The 24983-nt window shown below is 45.5% G+C and overlaps 1 protein-coding gene across 2 annotated transcripts in view; it reads left to right on the top strand.

Annotated features, from left to right (window-relative positions):
• Positions 1-24983, top strand: part of TMEM178B (transmembrane protein 178B) — a 340063-nt gene that overhangs the window by 288260 nt on the left and 26820 nt on the right. For both annotated transcript variants that reach the window (XM_079150140.1, XM_079150141.1), the window contains one exon: positions 16818-16955. In XM_079150140.1, coding sequence (XP_079006266.1) covers positions 16818-16955 — 138 coding nt within the window. The remainder of the gene's footprint in view (positions 1-16817; positions 16956-24983) is intronic.

Here is a 24983-nt window from a genome sequence, read left to right as displayed (position 1 = left end):
GTCAGAAGCTCCCAGAGCCAGAAGAGCCAGATTCCAACTTTCTCCCAGTTCTAGGACCTTGATCCTGCCCTCTGTCCTCTCATGCTTAGTCTTCAGGCAAACAGGACTTAAACCTCCTCAAGAACATCTGGATGTCACCAGTTGTCCACTCTCCTCACAGACCTCTGAGGGGTGGCCCAGAGTCCAGTAATATTGCCCAACCTCTGAGTCCAAGTCCTGCAGAGAAAACCCTGGCCCCTTTCTCCTTCACTACTGACAGGGTGGTGTCTCCACAAGGCAGGAATGATTCTTGAACTTGAGAACCATGCTGTGTGGCCTGATGAATTAGTTTCAGACATATGACTTGCTTATTATTCCTTCAGAAATCACTGGGAGGCAGAGTAGAAAAGGCTGAACATCCATATATAAACATCTTGCCTCAAATATTTTATCTATCATGCTTTAAAAAAAAAAAATCCACGATCCATTTAGTTTTCTTTTCCAACCTGGTGAATCAAACACTTGAACTCCTTTGGGAGAACTGAACAAAAGATTTTGCCCAAATGTTTCCTGTTTTGTTCTGGGTTTTCTCATATCAGCCAATGACCTTGGCCTCATTAGTGAGCACCTGGCTGGAGGGGGATTTGATAGCCTGCCATAGAACAAAGACAACATGGAGGGCAGAGGGAGAGACTGGCACACCAGGGCCAAAGGGGTGGGGCTGCTCGTCTCTTGTCAAACCCGACAGGAAGTACATAACAGGTATTTATTTAACAAAAGACCCAACAGCAAAACACCAACAAAATTCAAAAGTGACTGACTACACGTGAAGCGTGAAAAATGTTTCCCGACATGTGAGACATTCGAAGCTTAGAAAGCACACCATAGAAAATGGGAAACATTTGAAAACATAAAAGGGAAGCATTAGGCACCACTTTTCAAGGAAACAAATAGAAAAGTCTTTCTCATGGGCTGGCTCTAAGGAAGCTGTGTACTGTGCACCGTCAACAGTGCCTGACATGCACCACATAAATATCAGCTTCTCTGTCCCTTTCTAACTGATCATCAGGAGAGAAACCATGTGCTCTCACTCATTCAGGCTCCTACCAAATGGAAGAGGCACGTTCCTTCACTCTGCGGAGAATTAGAGCTTCTTCTGCATGTTAGGTGCTGAGAGACACAGAGAAGAAAAATGAAGTCTGGTTCTTTAAGTAACTGAATGACCGCAGAAGACACAGCAGAACAATAGGACAGAGCAGGACAGTAGACCCCTGAGGCTCTCTGACCAGTGACCTTCTCCAGGAAAGAGCTGGTGTCTTGCCTATCTTGGCATCTTCAGTGGATAGAATAATACCTGGCTGGGAGACAAACCTTGTCAAGTGAATGAATGAATGAGTGTGTTCTAAGTGAGAGGTCCAGTCCACAGCTGTGCTCCATGATTGACAATCCTGGGTAGGAGCTCTCAAGAGAGGTTGCAGAAAGGATGAGGATCTGAGCTGAGCCTGAGTTACCTGGAAAGAGGAAAGGTGTCTCTCATTTCTAAATTTATCCACCTTGTCCCTGCTTCCCTCCTTTTATCAAGCTTTGTCCTTCCCTCGGCCGACAGTTGCCACAGAGTGTGCCTATGTGGGTGTACTGGCACGGCGTGTGTCTTACTTTCTGAACACTTAAGCGTTTACTTTGTGCCAGCCTCTGAGTGATACACAAATATAATTTTCATAACAGTCTTATGAGGTAGGTGCTATTATGGTCCCTGCTTACATGTGAGAAAACTGAGCCAGAAAGATAGGAAGGTTATATAGCTATCTAGGCCCCAAGGTGGTAGATCTGGAGTTGGGCCCAGATAGTCTGACCCCAGACTCAGGGTCCTTCAGTACGAACTTCTACCGTCCATCGGTCCATATTTCAAGTGGAGCCAGAAAGGGCTCCCCTGATTTTTGTGTGTGGGACTGTTCTATTGATTTGCATAGGATTCAGAACAAGTGAGAGGCTGCCTCTGCTATCTTCACGTTCATCTTTTCTTATATTTTTTTTCTCTTCTACATAGAAATATACTCAAGTCTTGCATATGTTTTCAAAAAAGGACTCCCTCTTACTATGTTTCTCCTAACTGGACCTCCATTCCAGGCTATTCGAAAGTCTATTAGTTAGACGTGACTTTCTCTTCCTTAAACTGACTTCCTCTAGAACAGCCCTTGTGAAGGTCACATGGGACTTTTTCTAGGTGTAAGTCTGGTAAGCTCCACGGGGCCGAAGCCATGCAATGGTGGAAACTGTGTTCCCGCTGGCCAGCATGATGGCTGGCACACATGGGTGCTCATGAAATTCTGTTGCGATGACATGCCTTATTCCATCTCAGCACCATTCCCATTCATCTTCTTTCACTCCCATCGTGTCCCCATGGTAAGATGTAGCCCTGTTCTTTTTGACTATCCATTCCCCTTCTCCTTTTCTTCTTCTCATTCCTTCAATACTGGTATTCGAATTCAGTCCTTAACTTTCTTTGCTTCTCACTTTTTGTAGCATCTCTGGGAGAGCAGGCATTCAGTACATCCGCTCTAACTCCATGGGACTCAAAATCAGCATCTCAAATACTAATCTCTTTCTCACACACTATAGGGCTAGTGAGTGAGAAAGAGATTAGGGTGGGCATCTCCAGTTAGATGCATGTACATTAGACACATAGTTAATTGGATTTGACATCTTTCTCTTCTCTTACAAGCTTTGTGCTTCTGTCCTTCCTCTTAGCTCCCAACCCCACCTCATAAAATAGAATAGGAAAAACTGACATCCTATGTCTCCTCTTTGTTTCTGTATCTTGGTCAAGGCTGTTGCCATTTTTCCATCATCCAACCCAGAAACTCGGAGGTCATCAATAGCTCATCCCATTCCCTTGTTTCTCACATTTAGCCACAAATTTCTGTCAATCTGATTACTTTCTGTTGATCAATCTAAACTTAGAAACTGCAAAAATTAAAAAGGACTTTATTTTGGGCCTTAGGAATTGCAATCTGGTAGACACAGTTTCCAATAGCCATGAATCAGTGTTCTGAAGAGGGGCAGGAGAGTGGGAACTTAAAACGGACGAGCAGTTTTACAAAGTGATAAAAATTCCCTTACAGTGAACTTTTATTGAAATTGAGAAAGAACAAGATGCTGTATGACAGGGGCTATGTAACTGATAGGAGATAAAGAAAAGAATGTGTATACTTAGTACAAATGTCCACAGAACACTAACCCCTTGATATGCATCTCAAGTCTCTAGCACAATGTAATTATCTGTCTGGCTGCCTGCAGTCAGGTGTCCAGAGTCCATATTCCCAGGCAGCAGCTGGAGTCGTGAGTCCTCCCCTGATGGCCCCAACTGCATTCAAAACGCTCCTGCAATGTTGTCACTGTAATTTCCTTTCATTTTTCTCCTCTCCTCCCTGTCCTCTGCTATGGTGCAGGTCTTCATCACTTTTCCATTCTAAAGGCTTGTCTTGTCCCTAGATTCCCTCCCTCCCAATTAGCACTCCACTCTGCAGCTATGATTATCTTTTTAGAACGAGCAAAATCCTAACCAGTTTCTCCCCTGATTACAATCCTTCCGTGGCTCACTATGACCTTCCGGATAGAATATAAACCCTAAGTATGGCATATGAAGTTTCTGGCAAATAATTGACCAAATGAATTCTTCATCAAAGGTGCTTTGAGAAATAAAAAAGAATCTCCCTGTTCTTTTCCCACTCATCACAATGGAACATTGAAATTGTTTTAATGTCCTGGAAAGAACATAGCTGGTTAGAGCAGGTACTTTTTTGTTTTCAACAGACCTCTAAGACTGATTATATAACTCCAAGTCTTTATATATAATAATTATTCTGTGAAAAACATTACGCTGGAGTGTACAGAACATGCAGTCTCCCGACTGTTCCTCAAATATGGTGAGCCGACTCTTGCTTCCTGGGCTTTTGCACTTGCTCTGCCCTCTGTCTGGAATGCTTTCCCCCAGACATCCATGTGCCCATTTCTCCCCTACTTGAGGCAGCTGCTTGAATGGCATGTTATTAAGAGAGCTTTCCTGACCCCCTATGTTAAATAGCAGTTCCCCTACTTCCACCGCATTACACCTCATCCCATTTACCTATCTTATTTTTCTCCATAGTGTTTACCCCCTCCTGACATATATACATATATGCGTCTGCATGTACGTGTGTAGTTTGTCTCTCTTCCTGGGGGCATATTTCACGCAACTGAAGACTCAGTTTTGTCCACTTCAGGATCTTTTACACAGCAGCTGCTTGATAACTGTGCACTAAAGGAATTTATAAAATGAATTTGGATGTCTCTGTTTCTGCTGAAGAAAAAAATTTTTTCAAGCAGGAGATAGGATGTAGACTTTAGTTTCCTTCTACAAGAGTCATTTTCTGGGCAAGATCTTTACTTGAATGCACTTTTACTGACTGATGAAGAAGCCGGGGTCACAGGCTGACAGTAAGGCAGTAGGACCACAGAGAAAGGGATAGGGAAGGAGAGGTTAACTGAGCCATTCCTTCATTACTGGTTTCTAGCAGGGAGGGAGCCATATTCGGGAGAAGGGAGTGTTTCCTGTGAGGGAGGAAGAAGAGAAGGCCCTGCTCTCTCATGCATAGTCACTCCCAGCTCTGTGGGAAGCACATACTCTGTTATCATCTACTTGATTTATAATCCCTTGGCATTCTTCAAAAACAGCTCCATGATGTATTATTAGTGTTTTAATAACATGCTTTTTATTTTCAACTTCTGCTCTGTCTCTCAAGGTACAAACAGGCTGGCATATTGCAAAAGTGGTATTGAAAATTACAACTTGGATCAGAATCATCTGGTCTACCCCTACCCCTCCAGGCCAGAGGGCATTGTTAGCCCCACTTCAGAAAGTGAACATATGGATGCAGAATTTATGTGGCTTCTTAAGGTGCCAGAACTAGTGAACCAGGTCAGAGCCCATCCTGCACCCTGGGCCAGCACACACTGATATCTCACATTGTTTTTCGTTCTAACTTGAAAGCAACTTTTTTATCCTGCCCCACTGACTGTTCCCACCATACATGCACATAAGCTTTGGAAAACATCTTTGCTTACCTGTGGATGGAGGTAAGCACATGCCTTTTCAGGCATCTTCACTATCATACTTCTAAATTGGAAAATACAATTTTCCAGAATTGCAGAATTTGATGATTTGGGGGAAGAAAAAAGAAGTTACTTGTATTATATCTCCCATGTTGTTTGTGAAGACTGGTACGCCCTGAGAGTGCTAACTACACATTGGATGATACAGATAATAGCTTCGAGGTCCAATGTATTTCTCCCTCTATCTTGTAGCCTGGCAGTCAACATAAGTGATCACTGGCATTTATGGTAGCACTTTACAGTTTACAAAGGGCTTTCACAGATTTCCTTTGATCCATGACTTTACCAGGCTGTAGAACATAGTGATTAAAAGCTGGAGCCTCAGAGTCAAACCAGGACGCTCTACCTTAAACTACTACTTCCAAGCTGCCAGCTTGGGGAAGTTCCTTATTATTTCATCAGTAAAAGGGAATGATAATAAACTCATTGATTTTGGGGAAAGATACATGTGATGATGTATAGAATAATGTATGTATTTTTAGGACATGCTTAAAATATTTAAAATGCTAATTCTATTATTTTTATTAATATTGTCTATCATTATTATTCTTGTTTCAGATATGATGTGCTAAGGTCATCTATAACTAATTTATGAAAAAGACTGTAACTTTATTTTTTTCATACTACAACCTTTAACCTTCTGTCTGACCTATCATCTCCACTCCTAGATGACATCTGTGAGAGATACCACACATTTTTTAATAACTTATCAGCTATTAATAACTTTCATTTGTAGCTAATAAAATCTGAGTCAAATCTAAGATCAGAACTTCACTCTTACATCTAGTTTCAAACTTCTCTCTTCCCTAGCTTGGCCTTGACCCCTTCTTGGAAACCTATAGAAATGTCTATCTGTTCAGCTTCTTTGTTCTTTGTTTAACCTGCTCCCTGTTAGCCCTAGAATTTCTGGTTCCTCCAAGGCTGAATTTGGGAAAGAAGGGCTGATAAAAGACCCAGAGATCTAATGAGCCTGGTATTGCTCTCTGAGGTAGTGTCCTCCACGTGGCAGGGCCAGGTGCTGACTCTGCCTCTTGTAGGAAAATTCTGTGATTCCTTTAAGAAAACTTTATAGGAACTGACAGTGCCCCCATTGTCTCCTGATGTGGGCAGGGCACTGTCCAGGTGACCTGGCTCCACTTCCTCCTTGGCTCCAATTTTTGGTGTTACCACCTATGGAAAATTTTTGGTGGAGTCACTTCACCATGATAGGCAAAGCTCTAGGATAGAGTCTTTTTGGGGTGCATTAGCCTCCATTGGCATATGCTTAATTTTTGGTGGAGTCAACTTACCATGACAGGCAAAGCTCTAGGATAGAGTCTTTTTGAGGCGCATTAGCCTCCATTGGCATATGCTTGACCAATGGAGAAAACACGAGATCCTCCCCCAGACAGACTCTGGTACATGGCTTTGTCTTAGCTCCACTTGCACAGGCAGCTCTAACCAACCTCTTGTCTCATTTTTTCAAACCACAGGTTGATACCATCCCCTGAATCCTCTAAACTCCAGCATAACAACTACAGTTTTCCAAATGATTCTCTCCAGGGCTTTTTCCTTGACTTGAGCTTATTGTGGGTAGGAGTGGGGAAGCCACCACTGGGGTAGGGAAGGAAATGCACAACAACTTGAAGACTGTCTTGCAAGAAACATTCACTTCCCCACCTCCTTCCCCAATCTCCCAGTCTCTTGTTTTATGAGAACTGAATGTAGGAAAGCACAAGCTACAGAGGACCTTGTAGCAAGGTCTGCCCAGGATCTGTGTTGTCCTTTACAACAGTACAGTGCCATAGAAATGTAATTCAAACCACATATTTAACTTGAAACTTTCTGTTAGCCTCATTAAAGAATAAAAAGAGGCAGATAAAATTAATTTTCAGAATATATATGATTTAATTTAATGTGTCCAAAATATTGTCATATTAACATGTAATATATATAAATGTTAAAAGATATTTTACAGACATGCCCACTGAGTATTTGACATCTGGTGTGTATTTAACTTATAACAGTCTCAGTCTGTGTGTTCAACAGCCATTTTAAGGGCTCAATACCCTTATGACATGGCTCTGGGTACCATATTGGACAACACAACTTTAGATTGTGAAGGCAAACTTGTCATGGAACTAAGACAGTGTGTGATCTGTGCCATGCATTTCAATCAATATGTACAAGGCCAGACTCATACGCCCAGGTTGTAACCTCAAGTTTAATTTTTGGTTCTATTTTCCCCATGCCATCATGCTGTCCAAACAGAAATCACTGCGCTTTGTTCATGGGGATCCCAGTAGCTGAAGGGACATTTGGCAGTGAGAAGATTTCTCTAGAGATCTTTGTGAAAGTTTAGTGTGAGGTTCTGGGGAGGTCTCAACACACCTTGTCCCTGCAGGGTAGGATACAGTGAGAGAAGAGGTACTCCAGGAACCGTGCACATCTCACTGAAAGTACCATGAAAGCAGAGCCCCATTCCTGGCCTGCACTGGAGGCTGCCATGTAACTCTGACCTCCAACAGTGAGTATTCCTACAGTCACACTGTTGGCCAAAGAGAAGCATAACAGGTCTGTATCTTTCACTGTTAAAGAGAAAATACTCAATGGCAGCAGTACATTTACCCCCTTTCCTGCAGGGCATGCATTTCAAGACCTGCAATGGATGTCTAAAACCATAGATAATACCAAACCCTATGTATACTGTTCTTCCTATACGTAAGTACTTATGATAAAGTTTAATTTATAAATAGGCACAGTAAGGGATTAACAATAGCGAATACATCAAATAAAACAATTATAACAATACACTTTAATACAAGTTATTTAAAACTTGTGATTTGTCTATTTCTGGAATTTTCCATTATTATTTTCTGACTGCAGTTAACCACAGGTACTAGAACTGCAGAAAGAAAAACCACAGATAAGGGGGACTACTCTAAGTCTTTTGTAAGACAGTACTTCCAAGAAGGAATCTGAAGCCTAAGACCCATCTTCTTTCATTGTTCCTGTTAGAGCAAGTTGCCTCATTTGTACTTAGAACTGTTTAAAAACTAAAGCTCACGTCTCCCAAAGAACTCAATATCTGATTCTTAAAGGAAACCATTTGAACCAAAAAAAAAAAAAAAAAAAAAAAAAATCCCAATCACAACCCAGAAGGGCTCCCTGTTAACATTTGGGGCTCTTCTTTATCACTCCTTTCATGTGGATACACGAGTGGGCACACCCATGCACACCTGCAGCGTAGGGTCATCTAGAGCGTGTGGGCTTGTGCATTACTTTTCCTTTAATATTCTATCATGAACTTTTACTATATCATCAACATTCTTCAAAAGACTGATTTTAATCGCTGAATAATATCCCATTATGTTTTATTGAATGTTAAGTTCTCTTCTGGGGTTTGAAATGGTGTGGAATATGAAAAGCATCGAGGAATTCAAAGGGCATGATAAGGCCCTTTTCCAGAACTGCCTCTTACTGATCATGTGAACTTGGTCAACTAAAATCCCTTGTCTCAATTTCTAAAGTGAGAAAAACAGCATCTACTTTCTAGAGCACTGGGAGGAGGAATTGACATGTCCGGTGCAGATTGCCCAACACATACCTAATGCAATGAATGGATAATCATTGTTAGTTCCTATTTAATCTCCCCTTTCCTCAGCCTTGTCAAATTCTTTGCCATCAACTGGTTCCCAGGCACCTGCAGCATTTTTCTGGGCTGCATAGCACCTCAAAGTTGCCTGTGTTCTTTTAAAGCTCTCATCTTCTGATTGCTTTGTGGTGATGCTCTGGGGTCACATTCTTGCCAGGAAGCTGCAGATTTCTGTACTTTGCACTCCAGCGCTGTCTACACAGGATATAGGAAGCAGGAATGGACGCTCCTTTCAGGGGGAAGAGCCTGCTCTGGTCTACCAGCTGTCCCTGGGTGGCTGAGCAGCAGCTTGCTTCTTTTTCATCATGCAGTTCCTTCCGCACCTTTTGCAGTTGGCTTAGCAGCATGCAGCCAGCCAGGACAAGGGAGCCATTCTTGTGAGTGTTTGGTTTAGAATGCTGCCTCTGGGTTCTGGGTTTTCTCTCCTTCTTTCTTTCTCTTCTTCTTTCTCTTCAGGCACTTGCTTTAGCTGCTGGCCCAGCTCTCATCAGGCGGGTACAAATTTTGCAATTTGCCTCCCATTGTTTTGACAATGGATGTGATTTGTATATGGCAGCGTCACATAATATCCCTATTTATGGCACCTCTCTAATCGGAGGTAGGATTGAGGAGGAGGAAGCTTCGAGCCTGTCTTCTGACCCAGAAACCACTTCTTGTTTCTACAGCAACTACCTTCCCCCACTGTCTCTTCCTGGTTGGGGGAGGGACAGTGCAGAAAGGTCTGCTGCATTCATAATCTCTGGGATACTGTGTATGCTTATTAATCCTCATGGTTCTGTGTCATCTGGAATCCAGATGTGTCCTTTATCCAATAAGCAACTATGTTGAATTGTTAAGCAATAGTTAATGCTGTTTGTTTTTTTTAAATTGAGATTGGAGAAGGGAATAATCGACTTCGAGTTGCAATGACATTTGAGTCACTGAAGCAGTCTGAGTCGTGAAGGTGTGCTCTCACTCAGTTGTTCCATATGCACATGGTTTTGGTAATTGTTACAGGGTGGCATGGTGATCTCATTTTGCAAATATTTGTTGAGCACCTGCTTATGTCAGGCAGTGTGCTGGAGAGTAGGAAGACAGAAAAAAGCAGACATGAACACTGCCCTGAACCAGCTAGAATTTACTGGAGGGAGAGAGACACAAACAAGAAATTGTAATAAGATTTGGTAGTGATATCAACCAAGTGCTACGGGAGCCCCAGCAACTGGTTGTTAGGGTCTGCCGAAGTATCACAAAAACCTCCCAGAGACATTTGCTTTTTGGGGAATTTTCAAGGACAATGAGAGCTTGCCAAATGGAAGCTATGGGGAGCCATAATGAGGGCATATCTTCTTCCAGAGTGTGGTGGGAACTGTAGTTTTGTGACTGGAGCTTGGGGGGGGGGGGCTTGGAGAAGGATGGAGATGCAGGGGGATGCAGAGGAAAGTTCCAAAGGGCCTTTTAGGAAACAGAACCCCACATCAGGCAATTTCTTGTGGAAACCTAAGAACTATTTTATTTTTGCATAATATAATACCTTAAATAAAGCTACGTTGCAATGCTGAACCAACTTAGGTTCTACAAGGAAGTCCTAGGCAAAGCTCCTGTCCGATACGTCATCATTTCTGCTTTTCTGGACTGAAGCACTGACACCCTCCCAACATCTGTGATCAACACTGTTCCCCTTCCTGCTCGATGGGGTAGTGCTCGCTGCCAGGTCCCAGGGGGTTCCGACAGCCTTCGTGGCCGCCAGCACCTCTGCTGTTAGCTGCTCTAGCCTCCAGCTGTTTTGTGTTTTGGTCCTTAGAGGACAGGCAGCACCAACACTCTGGGGTGGATGCATTTCCATATTAGTAAATAAATAAAACCTACATCTGGACCTCTCCAGGTACCTGGAAGGCAGAAGAGGCTGCTCCAGTTGGGTATCAAATCCTTAACCAAGAGCATACTCCAGTATGCTACTCAGTTCCTTCTGTGGTCAAGTGCAAGGGATGGAGCAGGTGAAAAAGAGAATCACTTTCATTGCCGTGACTGCCATTTCCGTCTGCACTTCCGTAGCTCCAGCATTGTTTATACATATTAATGTATTTAATCCTCTTAATAACTCTTTGAACTAAGTAACCACCACACATGGATGGGAAAACTGAGATCCAGAGGGATGGACTAGTTGCTCAAGTGCCCGTGGTCAGGGGTTGGAAGAGCCAGGATGTGAACAGGGGCAGCCTGCTTCCCAGAATCCATCCTTCCATTCCCAGCTTCTATATTACTATATTCTTTCCCAGGATCAAAACCCCACTTCCTTCAGAGGTAAATGGCTATGCAGTGATGGATCCTTGTACTTTGAATCTTCCTGTCCTGTGTTGGTGCAAGTTCATGCAGACCTCTCTCCACTGATCCCTTGGGGCAAAAACTCTTGAGCTCTGTCCACAACACTTGCTCTGTCCTTTAATGCCTGTGACCTTGATTGAGGGGGGTGGTATTAATCACTTTGTGAATGGCTGTTTGTGTTGGTGGCAGCCAACTGTCTCCCACCCTTGCAGCCAGGGCTGTGTGCTTCTGAGCAGCACTCTGGGCTCTTACTGCTGGGGCCATTAATACGGTGCTATCTTTTCTAGGTCTAATCATTACCCTTGAAGCAAGGCCTAATGCACACTTACCCCCCCCCCCCCTTTTTTTAAAGAAAAATTCCAATCATCATCATTTTTCTGTACAAGGTCTTTAAAGAGCAAATAGAAAGACATTCAGAGCCCAATATATATTTTCCTTCTCTAAGTGGTGTTTATTTAAATGCAGATATCCTGGTTTCCCACGTAGAGTTGCAAGCAATACCTTTCAATTTAAATGTTAATAGGAGTGTAAACTTCAAAATCAAAATTTTTCCACAAGGGAGAACTGCTTTTTCTGGCTCTGTGTAATGGTTCTCCTTGCCTTCCTCCTCCACCCTCCCTCATTAGCAACCTTCCTCTGCCCACTCCTTTCCGCCGTGCTGAACTAAATTCCAAAGAGTTTAGAATGCACTTTTCTCATTTCAAAAATTAGAATGTTAAATATTAGGGTCATGGAATACAGATAATGGACTCAAACCCAACACGACTGGTGAGAAGATTTTTCATCTAGGTCTTTGCCTGCAGAGTCAAACTTATCGTACGAGATATTTTTCAATGGGATTACTGAGGCCAGCCCCATGAAATATTTTCCCATGTCTTCAGAGTTAGGTAAATTAGGGGTTCCTCCCTCTCCTTTTCTTTTTCTTTCTTTCTTTTCTTTCTTTCTCTTTTTCCAGAATGGCAGAAAGAGATGGGGGAGAAAAATACAAGATATGTACTGCTGTGGGCACAGTGGGAAATCACAGAATTAAATGGCCATTCCTTACTCCTCAAGAGAGAAGATTGACACATAGGTCAAGGCAGATGGGCAGCAACGGTGCCATCTGCACGTGGCTATTCACAGGCAGAGTGGCAGCTGGGACTCACTCAAATGCGAACAAAAAACAACAGAGATTTTAAAACAATAGAAATAATACACTGTCATGCCTCTAAGTTCAAATATGGGGATACAATGCCTTCTAAGAGCTCATGGACCAAGTTTTTGTGTGAATGTAATATCTGGTTCATCTTCCTTTTCTTTTCTTCATTTCCTCATTTTTGCACCATTTTTCAGCAGTTCGTAAGCCTCCTTAAGTCTTTTGGAGCATAATAGGACCATTAATACATGAGTTAGAATTGAATTTACAATATAAATTTCATAGATTTTGATTCCATTATTTTATTTCAAGGTATTGTTTTTGTTCTTCAGCTTGTCCTTTTTAATAGCATTCTGTTTTTATTTCATGGAGGCAATATCTTTTTGCTGTCGTCTCTCTGGGGATGTTAATAATAATTTTGAATGATGTTCTTCTCCCTGCACAGTTTCCCACATTGTTTTCCCCCAACTTGTAGGCTTTTCTCAGATATCTGGAGACAATTGGTTGTGAGCTCGTGTTTAAAAGTGGGGTACTAAAGAGCTGCATAGGAGCACTAAGTCAGCCGGGGAATCCCAAGTCAACTTGGGGCTTCATTGCAGGGTGGTCTGAGGGACTATGCATTTGGTGAATTCTGCTCCCAGTCTCCAGTTGAGGGTAAATGCCTGGAAGCCCAGTAAGGAGGGGTTGGGGTCTCAATGGTGAGGTTCAATGTCAAGTATGCACATAGTAAAAGACCCTCCACACAAAACCTTGGTCCACCCTCGTCTGAGCTTGCTGACCCCTTCCTAGGTACTCTGTTTTATGCCCCTGGGGGTGGGGGCAGAGAGGTGTCCCTCAGTGGTGTGGAATGTGGGTCAGAGATCTAGGAATCTAGTTTCTTTTCAAATAACTTCCACCAAACCCTTGTTTGCTCTCCCACCAAACCCTTGTTTGCTCTCCTTCCCCCGTGCTTGACTTCATGATCCCAAGAGACCTGCATGAGCCTTTGGGGACTCTACAGGTTGGTTTTCAGCCTCCTTGATGTTAGCTTTGAATCTGGCCCTTGCACTAAGTAGTTACACGGTCTGTCAATTCCACAGTTCCAACATTCTTGTGGTGGTCACAACCTCCTTTCCTATTTTCCCCATCCTTGTGGATTCCTGTTTTTTTTTTTTTTTTAGCAAATCTCTTAACTATACTTCTGGCTTAGTTTGAGAGGAAAAACTGCTAGATAAGATTGATTCAATCTGTCATTATAACCCAATAGGTCTTTAACTCCATTATTTATTTTATTTTCTCACATCACTTAATAATGTGGTTGTTAACTCTTGTGTAGTTCACTGGTTTTGAAACTGTCAATAAATTATTTAACATCTTTGGATCTTCCTTTCTTCATCTATAAAATAGGAATATTTCTTGTCCTACCTACTTTATGAGGTAGCGCTGCAGCTTGCCTGAGTCACCGTGAAGGTCTGAGGACAAAATAGCCAGCTGTTCAAGCACTGCTCAGGCAAAATCAGACACACAGGGTGATGTGGAAATCTTCCTGGGTCAGTGAAAATACACCGGCAGGCACTCTGGTTTCCAGATCAGCAACTCAGCACAGCCTTGGGCTTCTGTTGACAAATCCCTGCAGGAGGCAGGTTAATGTGTCTAATCCAGGTGAGAGGGCAGCTCTGAACCTTTGGAAGAGGAATTATTCTCTTCATTTCCCTGCCTTTCTACGCCCACCCCCATTTTCTTCTAAGTAAAACACTTTGCTCTCATCGTCCAACAACTGTCACCTTCCCCTTCTTTGTTTTATTAGTTATTAGTTACACATGACAGTAGAGTGTTTGATATACATACATACATGAGGGTGACTTCCCATTCTTGTGTCTGTGCAGATGTGGAGTTTCACTGGTTGTGTGTTCATATATGAGCACAGGAAAGTTATGTCCATTCATTCTACTGTCTTTCCCCTTCCCACCCCGCTACCTTCCCTCTAATCCACTGAACTTCCATTCTTCCCACCCCGACCCTTATCATGTGTTAGCATCCACGTATCAGAGAGAACATTGCCTTTGGTTTTTTTGGATTGGCTCGTTTCACTTTGCATGATAGTCTCCAGTTCCATCCTTTTTTTGATTAGCATTTCCCTTGTTTTCCTGCTCAGCCTGCTTTTTCATCCATCTGTGGACATAGTGGGCTCACCTGATGTGACCCATTGTCCACTTGATCCCACCTTTGCTTCTGCAGGGCTGCAGAATCTTGGGCCATTGCAGGCCTTCCAATGAGCAAAGCCAAATGAGAGTCTATCCTGCAGCAGAAAGGAGCTCAATGGAGCTAGTGTGTCCAAAGGGGACAGAATCGCCTGCCCCCACAATCCTCCAGCACCAAGGGAAGTGCACAGGAGAAGAATGTGCTGACCTTTGACATCTCCTGTGGCAGAGGGTATAAAGCTCCCTTTGGGAGGTTTGGAAAATAAGGGCCTCTATCCCCCACCCCACCTCCTCCTTACCCTGAAGAGTGCAAAGTAAAGAAGCCTTGATTACAGAGAATCCTGTTTCCAAGAATGAATCCAGACAGACTGACATGTCCAATGGTATCTGTGGGAAAAGGAGGAAGCTCAGGCCCTGCTCACGAGTCCCTGTGGTGAACAAAGAAGGGGCTGGCAGCTTGTGCATCTGGACAGATGGGGGTGAAGGGACAGTTACGGGTGGTTCTGTAGGCGGGAACAGCTTCCCGGGCAGGAATGTTCTTCCCTTTTTCCCTTACTTCGGGCTGGCTGTGGCTGACAGCACAGGAAACTGGGCTCATGTGTTAGCATTGTAATCAAACGATGATTCCAACAAAACTTCATCTGACTCATTTGGTGATATGAGCAGTCAGTATGGTGCTGCATGGTAACTTGGCATCCTTGGCAGTTCCCAGAGGTGACAGTGACAGTGTTACTTTTATGTGGTTGGGACAGGCAGGCAGGTCAGCCTGGGAAGTTAAAAGAGTCTATACCCTGATCTCCCTGAAACACACACCTCCCACCTAGCCAGCTTCCCCGCTGGGCTGGGGGGTTGACAGTGTCTAATCGTCCATGTCGGGACAAGGAGGACAGAGGAGTCTGGGGGGTTGACAGTGTCTGATCGTCCATGTTGGGACAAGGAGGACAGAGGAGTCTCAAGCCAAACTCTGCCAGGGATCCTTTTGTTTGCTCTGTGTGGTTCTCCACAGGGGTGGCTAGAGAGAGAGGTGGAGGGCAGACTCCCTCATCTCCCCCAAGAGGTATGCAGACCCCAAGGGATGCCCTGCAGAAACCCTCAGGGTGTCAGTTTCTCTAGGATAGGAAGAGATTCCTGGCAGCAGCAGGTGTGCTGGGGGTGTGTGCTCCTGTCAGGTGGTGGTGACACCCCTCCATGCTCACACTTCACCCTTCCTTTTCCTGGGGTTCTCCAGGCTGCTCTGCAGTGCCCCAGGGCAGTGGGACCCTGGGGCAGAGTGGATAAAATGCATTTGCTCTGGTTTGGAGCCCATGGGGCAGGCTGGCACTGGTGCCCGCACTCATGTGTAGGCAGGTGAGAAGGAGTTGCAGGTGGGTGCTGGGTGGAGGGAATGGCCAGCAAGACAGGGGTAGAGTGCTCCCCAGGAGGAAGTAAGAATGCCGGTTCTAGGGACAGAGTGGAAGAGGAAAGTGTGGCAGGAGAGGACAAGGCTGGGGAGCAGGCACATTGAGAGGGGACATGGCAGTGGCTCTGGTCAGCTCTGTAGACTGGAGAGCAGGGGTCAGGGAGGAAGCCCAGCTGAGCAAGGTGCTGAGTGGCCAGCTGAGAATGCTGCCTTCCAGGCACCGTCTTCCTCCCCAAGCCGCTCTGGATGTTGTCTGATGGGTCAGGGAGGCATAGAACAAGGAAGGTCTTGACCCTGAACACAGCGCCGACCTGAGGGTGGAGGGCGGAGGCAACTGTGAGAAAGGCGTCTGCTCCAGGGGCTCAGACAGAGGGCAGGAAGCGTGGCTCCACCTCTGCAGCCTGACCAAGCCATAGGCCAGCTTGCAAGGGACGGAAACCCCAAATCAGCAGCTTCTCCTTCCAGGCAGCCTCTCAGAGAGACCAGCAGACCCTGGCAGGAAGGGAGGGAGGCCTTGGCAGGGGCAACCTGACTGCCGAGACCCTGCTCAGCTTAATAGCCCATCTCCCTGACTTACCTCTCTGAGAGACTGACAGATACTGGGTTAGCCACATGGATCTGGGTCTGAGTCCTGTTCTACCAGTACTTATTACCTGCATGCATTTTAGCAAGTTGTTCCATTTGCAGAGAGGGATTAAGTCAGCACTTCTCTCTGAAAGTTGAGATAGATGCATGGGGAGGCAGCATTGGCCTGGCACAAACGAGGTGTCCAAGCAGTGACAACTATCTCAAGATGAGCTCTCCCTGAGCTTAGGAACCCAGCTGTCCTGGTACGTCTGTGCACAAGAGGTCAGAGTCACCACTGGGGGACTCTCTCTTCTGCCAAGGATGCTGGGTTACACAAACCTATCTGAAAAGGGTAGGTTGCCTTCCTGCCCCTACGGTGCCCGCCCTCCATCCCACCCTAGGGCTAGGGTGCCCCTGACTCTGAGCCCCAGGCTTTGCTGCTGACTGCTGCCTCCTGCTTCCCCACAGACCTACGCAGAATGACGGCTGGCTTCATGGGCATGGCGGTGGCCATCATCCTCTTTGGCTGGATCATCGGCGTGCTGGGCTGCTGCTGGGACCGAGGCCTTATGCAGTATGTGGCAGGGCTTCTCTTCCTCATGGGAGGTAAGGCCACAGGTGTGGGAATGCGGTGGGGACAAAAAAGGACTCAGTTTCTGGAGTTCTGGGAGAATGGTAAGAGGCATGGAGGATGGCCATGACTCATGGCTCTTCTCTCTCACTCCTCCATTGGCTCAGCAGACATTCTCTGAGTTCCACTGAGCCAGCTGTTGGGGATGCAGAAGCAACGAAGACATGGTCCTCCCCTTCTGTGGGGAAGGGGTCTGACTATCTACTGTGGAAGAGAGACACTATGGTATGGGACTTGTTTTATGGCAGGTGGAGATCTGGGATCTGGAAGAACCTGAACCCGGAAGATGCCTGGGCTTGGCTTCAGTGTGGTGAAGGCAGCCGGACCACTCTGGGCAGCTAGCTTCCTCTCCAAGTGCCTGTGTTCATCCTTGACTTATGGTCTTAATTTCCCCCATTTATAATAAGGCAGTGATGGGACAGGGACACACCCTTGCTTGTCTCTGTCCCCCGTACTCTATTATCACAACCACAGAGACACCATTATTCTTTAAAGGAGGCTGTATGTCAGGAAGACTGCATAGCCATATAGGAATAGGTTCCTGCCCATGGACAGTAAAATTCATCCAGTGTCTACTTGTGCTTCTTCTTTCCCTGAAAAGCTAGAATGTGCTTTTTGGTCTCTTGGTTTGAGTCCCATCCAAAGCTACAGTTTGGGATGCTCAGAGAAGGGTAGTGGATGGATTGTGTGGATGTTGGTAGAGGGGAAATGGGCTTATACAGAGAGAATCAGAATTATCTGGGAAAAGAAGGGAAGACAAGTCTTATACAGATGACAGATGTCAGCTAGGCTGCAGGTACCCATGTGAATCAATGCCCGGCTCAGGGCTCTTTTGTGAACAGCCAGGTCTGGGTTTCTGAGCAGAGGTGGGAGGAGGAGAAATGAACCGTGCTGGCTCTTTGTCCACAGGTCAAGCTGGGAAAGGGAACTTGTCCTCTTGGCACACAGAGATCTCTGGAGCCTACTAAGCTCTGCTTTGAGGGAAGGAGGAGAATATTGAAGGATCAGCTTGGGCCTGAAGGTTTCCTCTGTTTCTTTGAAGCACACACATTCTGTGCCAAAGGAAAGAGGAGGTTCTCCAAGGACAAATTCAACTTTTACTTGGACCCCCAAAGTGTAAAAAGATAAAAGTGGAGTGGCTTTGTTTGTGGTGATGCCTCTCTCTAAGCCTTCTTTGGATGTACAAAGATAGCTCCAGTGAAACAGGGCTTTCCTGAGGCTCTGGAGAGGGCTCAGCAATCCAAGAAAAGCTGAGCAAACAAGCCTTGGGCAGAGCAGGAATCCCCAGGGCTGACTCTCTCTCATCTCCACCTCTTTCCTGGCATATTTGGCTTCTGGGCAAGTTCTCCACTGCCCCCTCTCTAGTAGGCACATGGCTCAGATCTTGCCTAGGTGCTAAGCCTGGGGCCTTTCAGTTCTTGGAGAACTTCTTTCTGGACAGTTAGTGAACTTGCAGACCAACAGCCAGATGTGATTGACTGGCTTGTCCTTTCTGACCAGGCCACACACTGCAGGGCAGACAATAAGCAGGTGGGAACTGAGCAACTGCGGATGGGCCAAAAGCTGTAACTGTGGTAAGGTCACTGGATCACCTGCCAAAGGGGAAGAGGGGACAGATAGTGGGAAGGTTATACTGCTGAGGTACCTCCCAAATTTTGCAGACTGGCAAATAGTCTGCAAGCCCTGGCTGAACTTGATTCTGAATCTGCAGCCCCTCCCTGCAGGCTGGCAGGATGAGAGACCTGCTCTCTGCTTGTCCTGAATGGTACTTACCTGCTGCACGTCGGAGGTGCCTGGAGAATTTTCACCAAACACTGATTCTGGGTCCCAAGTCCAGCTTCTGGTGGTCTGCCTGTGTACACAGAGCCAAGGATGGGTGGAACAAGTGAATCTTAGAGAATTTTCTAGCTCCAGTATGGAATGGCACTAGGGACAAACTGGTTAGCTTATATTATATATATATATATATATATATATATATATATATATATATATATAATCCCCCCTCCCCCGACTTTGGTCTTCCATGACTGTTTCTCCAAGATTTATACAACAAAAGATAGGCAGTGCTAATGGGCCTGTTATTGCTGGAAAGGCCACCCAAGCCCGTTGCTGGGGGGCCCAGATCAATCAGCTTTTCTTGGACATGCACTGTATTTTTTTAATGGAAAAACCATGCTTTCTGATAGTGTTGGTATATCAATGAGCTCTGGGGAGCTGCTTCCAACAGCTCTTTCTTGCTCGCTGGGGAGCCATCCAGGCCAGAGCAAACCCCTCTTATCTATTGGTCATCAGGCTTCTCCTCCACCCTAGAGCTGTGTCATCTGTGTCCCAAGGTAAAGCAGTATCCTGCAGAAAGAGGCCAGGAGGGAAGTGGTGTCCACATGCTCATGGATACCTTCAGGCCCGGCAGCAAGAGATGGGGCTAGAGAACAAAGCCACTAGCTGCTTATCCCTTGAATGGCAGTCTGTTTTTGGAAGACGAAGCTGGGGATGTGGGCTGAGGGCACCCCCATCTTCTCAAATTAGAGTCCTTTTCAATTGCAGTAGACACAGCCCTTGGGAGTCCAGAAGCCCAGGGCAGCTGCCATGAGCTAGGCTTAGTTGGGAACTAGGAGGGGACAGACTCAGGAAGAGAGGTGGTGCGTCCATGCCCCTGGTCAGCTGCGAGAGCCAAACTGAGAGCCTGGACTGCAATGTGGCCTGGAACTGCAGAGCCCGGTGTGGCAGTCACGTCAGCACCGACCCTCCTGAGCACCTCCGGGGGTTCATCTCCTACAGCCTGAAGAACTGTCGAAGAACTTGGACAGTCAGCCACCTGCTAAGGACACCTCCCAGCAAAACGTCTGTCACCAAACTGCAGATGTTTCCCACCAAGGGCAACAAAAAGTCCCCATGGCCAAAGCTGTCACCCAGTTTGGGGTGTTATGTGTCTATAGCTGAACACAGACAGGTGCCCGAGGGCTCAGACTGGGCTACGAGTGGGCTGAGCAGGTGGGGACTACCCGCAAGGGCTTCTGGAGCTGGCCCTGCATGGGTGTGGCGACCCGGAGGAAGGGAGGCGGCAAAAAGACTGAGGAAAGGACATTTGGAGTGAAGAATCACAGATGGAACTGCAGGTGACTTTAGGTGAAGCTGCCAGGGCTGAAAGAAACATGGAAGAATCTACTCACAGCTTCATCTCCGTTCTGTAGGGAGCAAGGTGATCTGCACAGGCACGTCTCTCTTCAAGGTTCTACTATTTCTGGGTTAAAGAGAGGGCACCTGGCACCCCTGAAATAACTAACAACAAATTGTTTAATTAATGTTCAACCTAGAGGAGGCAATTAATTAAGCAGGGCAACTTCATCAAGCCAGGAGGCTGGGGGTGGCCTGTGGGATCCAGTTTCCCTTTGGCAGAGCCTCCAGGGAGAATCTAGCGGAGACTGGCACAGCACCAGTTGGGTGGCAGCAACTGTCCTGATGATTCATCAGTGACATGCAGAAGCTCAGGAACAGGATGACACAGGAGGACTGCATGCTGAGGGAGCTTGTGACTGCTCTGCGAGTCCCTCGAGTCCCTCCCTGGGTATACCATGTGGACTCAGGTCTGTAAGCTGGGTCTGCATGCGCAAGCCTCGCCCACCCTAGCGAGGGCCCTCCCACTGCCCTGCTGCTGGAAGGAGCCTCTCTCTGACTCCATTCCAGCCACTCTGTGATCAGTCCTGCACAGAGAAGTTAGCATCACTGTTTTTATTTAAACAATAAATCACATATGCCTCTCATCTGCTGTCAGTGGGCCAGTGGCTTCCAGGCATACCTAAAATCCTAATTCCCTCCCCTTCTTAAGGAGCCCGTTATAATCTGGCTGATACCACCTCTCTCACCTCCTTTCCTGATCCTTCCCCTACACTCCTACCACTGCGGCACACCAACTTCCTTTCTATTCTGGAACACACAGTTTTACTTCAAGGCCTTGTGCTTGGCTGGTGCCTTTGCCTGTAGAACTTCCCCCATAATACCTCAGGAATGGCTCTTCCTCTGATTCAGATTCTGAAGTTTCCCCCTCAGAGACAGCCCCATGAAGACACCAAGGCACTCCCTACATTTTAATTACTTTAATTTTCTGTAGCACATTCATGTCCTTCTAAAATGTTTGTTGTTATATTTTGATTTTGGTTAATTTTTTAGCAGCTTAAACTATATGAAAATTGCACAGATCAGAATTCCATGCACAGCTTAACTGGGTTCTCTGTTGAGGGTCTCAGAAAACTATGATCAAGCCAGGCATGGTGGCGCATGCCTGTGATCCCAGCAGCTCAGGAGGGTGAGGCAGGAGTATCGTGAGTTCAAAGCCAGCCTCAGCAAAAAGCGAGGTGCTAAGCAATTCAGTGAGACCCTGTCTCAAAATACAGAATAGGGCTGGGGATGTGGCTCAGTGGTAGAGTGCCCCTGAGTTCAATCCCTGGTCCCACCCCCCACATAAAAAAAAAAAACTATGATTAAAGTTGACCTTGGGGTTGGGCCTCTTCTGAGGCTTGAGGTCCCCTGCCAAGCCTGCCACGTCAATGGCAGAATTCATTTCCCTGCAGCTTGTGGACCTCTTGGAAACTTGTTTATCCAAGACCCCCAAGAGAGGAAATCTCCTACTTCTGTCTCTAACCTCTAGACCCTCTTTTAATTTATAGACCCTTATTTTTTAGAATAATTTTAAATTTAAAGAAAAAAGTGAGCAGACAGCCTAAGGAGTTAAGGTGTCCCCGCTACCCCTAGGTCCAGTTTCTCCTTGTAGTAACATGTCACATTAATATGGCACATCTGTTATGATTACTGAATAAATATTGGTATATTATTATTCATTGAAGTCCACAGTTTATTCATTGTCCCTATTTTACCTGATGTCCTTTCCTGTCCCAGGATTTAATTCTTTAAGGCTCCTCTTGGCTGTGGCAGTTTCTCAGACCTTCCTTGTTTTCAATGACCTTGAAGTTGTAAAGAGCACTGGGGATATTATAGGATGACCCTCAGCTGGGACTTGTCTGATGTTTTCCTTATGATTCTACTGGGTTGTGGGTTGCGGGAGGGAGATCACAGAGGTAAAGTGGCATTTTTATCATATCATTTCAACATGATTTATGACTGTGGATGTTGCTGCAATCACCTGGTGCAAGTCGTGCTTGTCAGGTTTCTCCACTGTAAAATTATTCTTCTCCAAACTATATTCTTCAGAAGGAAGTCACCGTGTAGCCCACACCTGAGGAGTTAAGATGGAGTGCTGGGACAGAGATGCTCACATCTCCACATCCCTTATCCTCATAAATTGCCTGGAATTATTTTTCATGGGAGATTTGTTTCTTCTCCACTTATTATTTTATTCCACCATTTACTCATATCAGTGTGGGTTTATGGGCATTTGTTTTGCTCTTCTAGTGTTGTGATCCAGTACTGCTTTATTTTATTGCTCTATTTGTTCCATCTTTGGTCATTGAGAGCCCTTTCCATTGGTTCTTATGTCCCTTTGACATATTCCCATCAATGTGGGGTTTTGGTTTTCATTGTTGGTTTTCATTTGCTTTGTCTCCAAATATTTTGTGGCATTTGGGTTCATCTCGTATGTTTCCTAGCCCAGTTCTAGAATGAGCTGTTTCTCCAAGTGGTCCCCTTTCTGTCTGTTGGAGGATGGTGTTAGAAACCAAGATCTGGGTAGTAGATGTCTGAAGTGGTTTTGCCATTGTGTGTTAGCTCATTGCCTCTCTCCTGCCCTAAGATGTAAGCTCCGTGAGCTTCAGAGCCTCATCAGCCTTGGCAAGGGGCAACTCCACTAAGACATCGCCAGTATTTGGGACAGAGTCCGCATCTTAATAAATCCTTGCACTGAAAAGTGAATGATCGGCAACAAGCAGCAAGTGTTTTGCTTTTATCTTGGTAGAGCAGAGATCCTTTAAGAAAGCAGCCTATCTTACCTGCAGTTCCTGTTCTTATCATCTCCCCTTCCATGAAATTTCTCTTCCTCTTTTTATCTTTGTTTGAATGGTCCTAGGGTCTATCTTCCTCTGTCATAAAATGTTTCAAATTCCTCTTGGAGGACAAGTATGAAATCTACATAAATTCATGAAGAGCTTCCTGTCTTTAACCTTGGAGTCATAGAATATTAGACATGGAAGGGACTTTAGCCACCATGCAGTTAGATCTCCTTGTGTTTCAGATAAGAGTGGTCTGACCGGTGAGCCCAGCCTGCATTCCTGCAGCCCGCCCACACTCAGCAGGTGTCAGTGTGCCCATGATCTCCCTCTACTTCCTTTGTACCCCTCATCTTGTTGCCTCTTTCCTTTTCCTCCTTTCTCAAAGGACAAAGGGGGCATTTGGAGGAGATGGTGACCAGAACTGAGGGCAGGAGTGGTAATGAAGTGGTAATGGGGGTTTCTCTTCCCCCTGTGCTGAGTATGACCCTTTTAACCTTCCTAGTCAGTCAGGGGAACGGAGAAGGTGCCCTGAAGAAGCTCAAGCTATTAGGTGTGAGTGATGGCAGTGATTTGCAAACCAACGACACCACATACCCAGCATCTGTAGCTGCTTCACTGGTTCTCCAGAGAGCAGATAGCTGGGCAATAAACCCAGACCCTCAGCATAGCACCCCACAAAGACCTTGATGAAGGCCCAACTTTGAAAACTTACAGCCCTCAAAGGGAAAGTCCAAGGCAATGTTTCATTTAGGCAAGAAAGTGATTTTAGGGACTTAGAAATTAAACAACATGCAGGTTTCCCTGTGGTCCTGCTCTTTCAAGCTCTCCCCATTGTTCTTCCTGGCTCTGAAAGAAACTTAGAAACACGACTAAATGCTAAGGAGGCACTAAGCTTTAAACTGGGCCTTCAGGTCATGAATTCATGATTCATGGGTCGGAGGGGGAATCCAGGACCTTCCTGGGCAGGGAGAATAAATTCAGTAGGTCAGTAATTTTCCAAGATGCAAAGCTGATAATAAATGGTAGTTGTTACTATCATATGCCTACCCTAAGTCCCTTTTGATAGGCACAGAAGTATCCATGATCTATCATGACCAAACAAGGGCAACTCTGGCATGAAACCCACCTACTTACCCTGCTAATCTGCTTTTGTAGTCTCCAGTGAGACTTCAAAAGAACATCACAACTCTTCTCTTGACTATCTTACAATCTTTCAAAATCTTAAGCAGAGGTTCACAAGCTACTTCACACCCTGGGATATATCCTCCCCCTTGGAAGGTGCATATTTATTGCATTTGATTGTTACATTTAAAACAAATCACAGAAGGGAAAATTATGTCAATAAAAGACATTTGGGGGAGGAGATGCATTAATAGGGGATTAGTGGATGATATCCAGGTTTAGCTCATGTAGAGTCAGTGACCAGGGTGGATCACTTAGCAACCCAGGTAGCCAGAGGGCTTGATTTTCACCTTGATTTGGAACAGTCTGAAAGGGGGTTACTTCCTTGCCACCCAAAGGGACCACCCTGTTACAGATGTGGGCTTCAGAAGACAACAGAAAGCAGCTTTGGTCCTCTGAACCCAAATCTGGTCTGTGAATTCCACATCAGAACAATCTACCCACCAAACAAAAGCCACAGTGCCACCATTCTCTAGAGCAAGGATGAAAAGCCAAGACAGGACAGAGCCTGGGAGGAGACGGGTGGGATGTGGTGCATGAACATCCAGGAGAGCTTGTGTGGCAAGCCAGCCCTCATCTCCTGCACGCCCTGTGCACACCTGCCATTCCCTACCACCTAACTGGGGGTTAGAGTGCTTGTTCAGGAAGTAGAATCGCCTAGTTAAAAGTGGGAACTACGGATTTTTTCATGAAGATTTATTCCAGGACCAAAGGAGCTTTGGACTACCCATGTGACAGCGGAAAAATTCCTTATCTGCCTTTCATGCTTTGCTTCAATTTGCTCATCTATTAAAAAGGGCTAATAATAGTATCCAATTCAAGCATAGCTGTGAGAATTATAGAGTTAACTCACGTGAAGGGCTTATAATACCCATCGTT

Source organism: Sciurus vulgaris, assembly GCF_902686455.1.
Source record: "Sciurus vulgaris genome assembly, chromosome: 8".
Taxonomy (NCBI): domain Eukaryota; kingdom Metazoa; phylum Chordata; class Mammalia; order Rodentia; family Sciuridae; genus Sciurus; species Sciurus vulgaris.
This window is presented reverse-complemented; position numbering and strand designations above follow the sequence as displayed.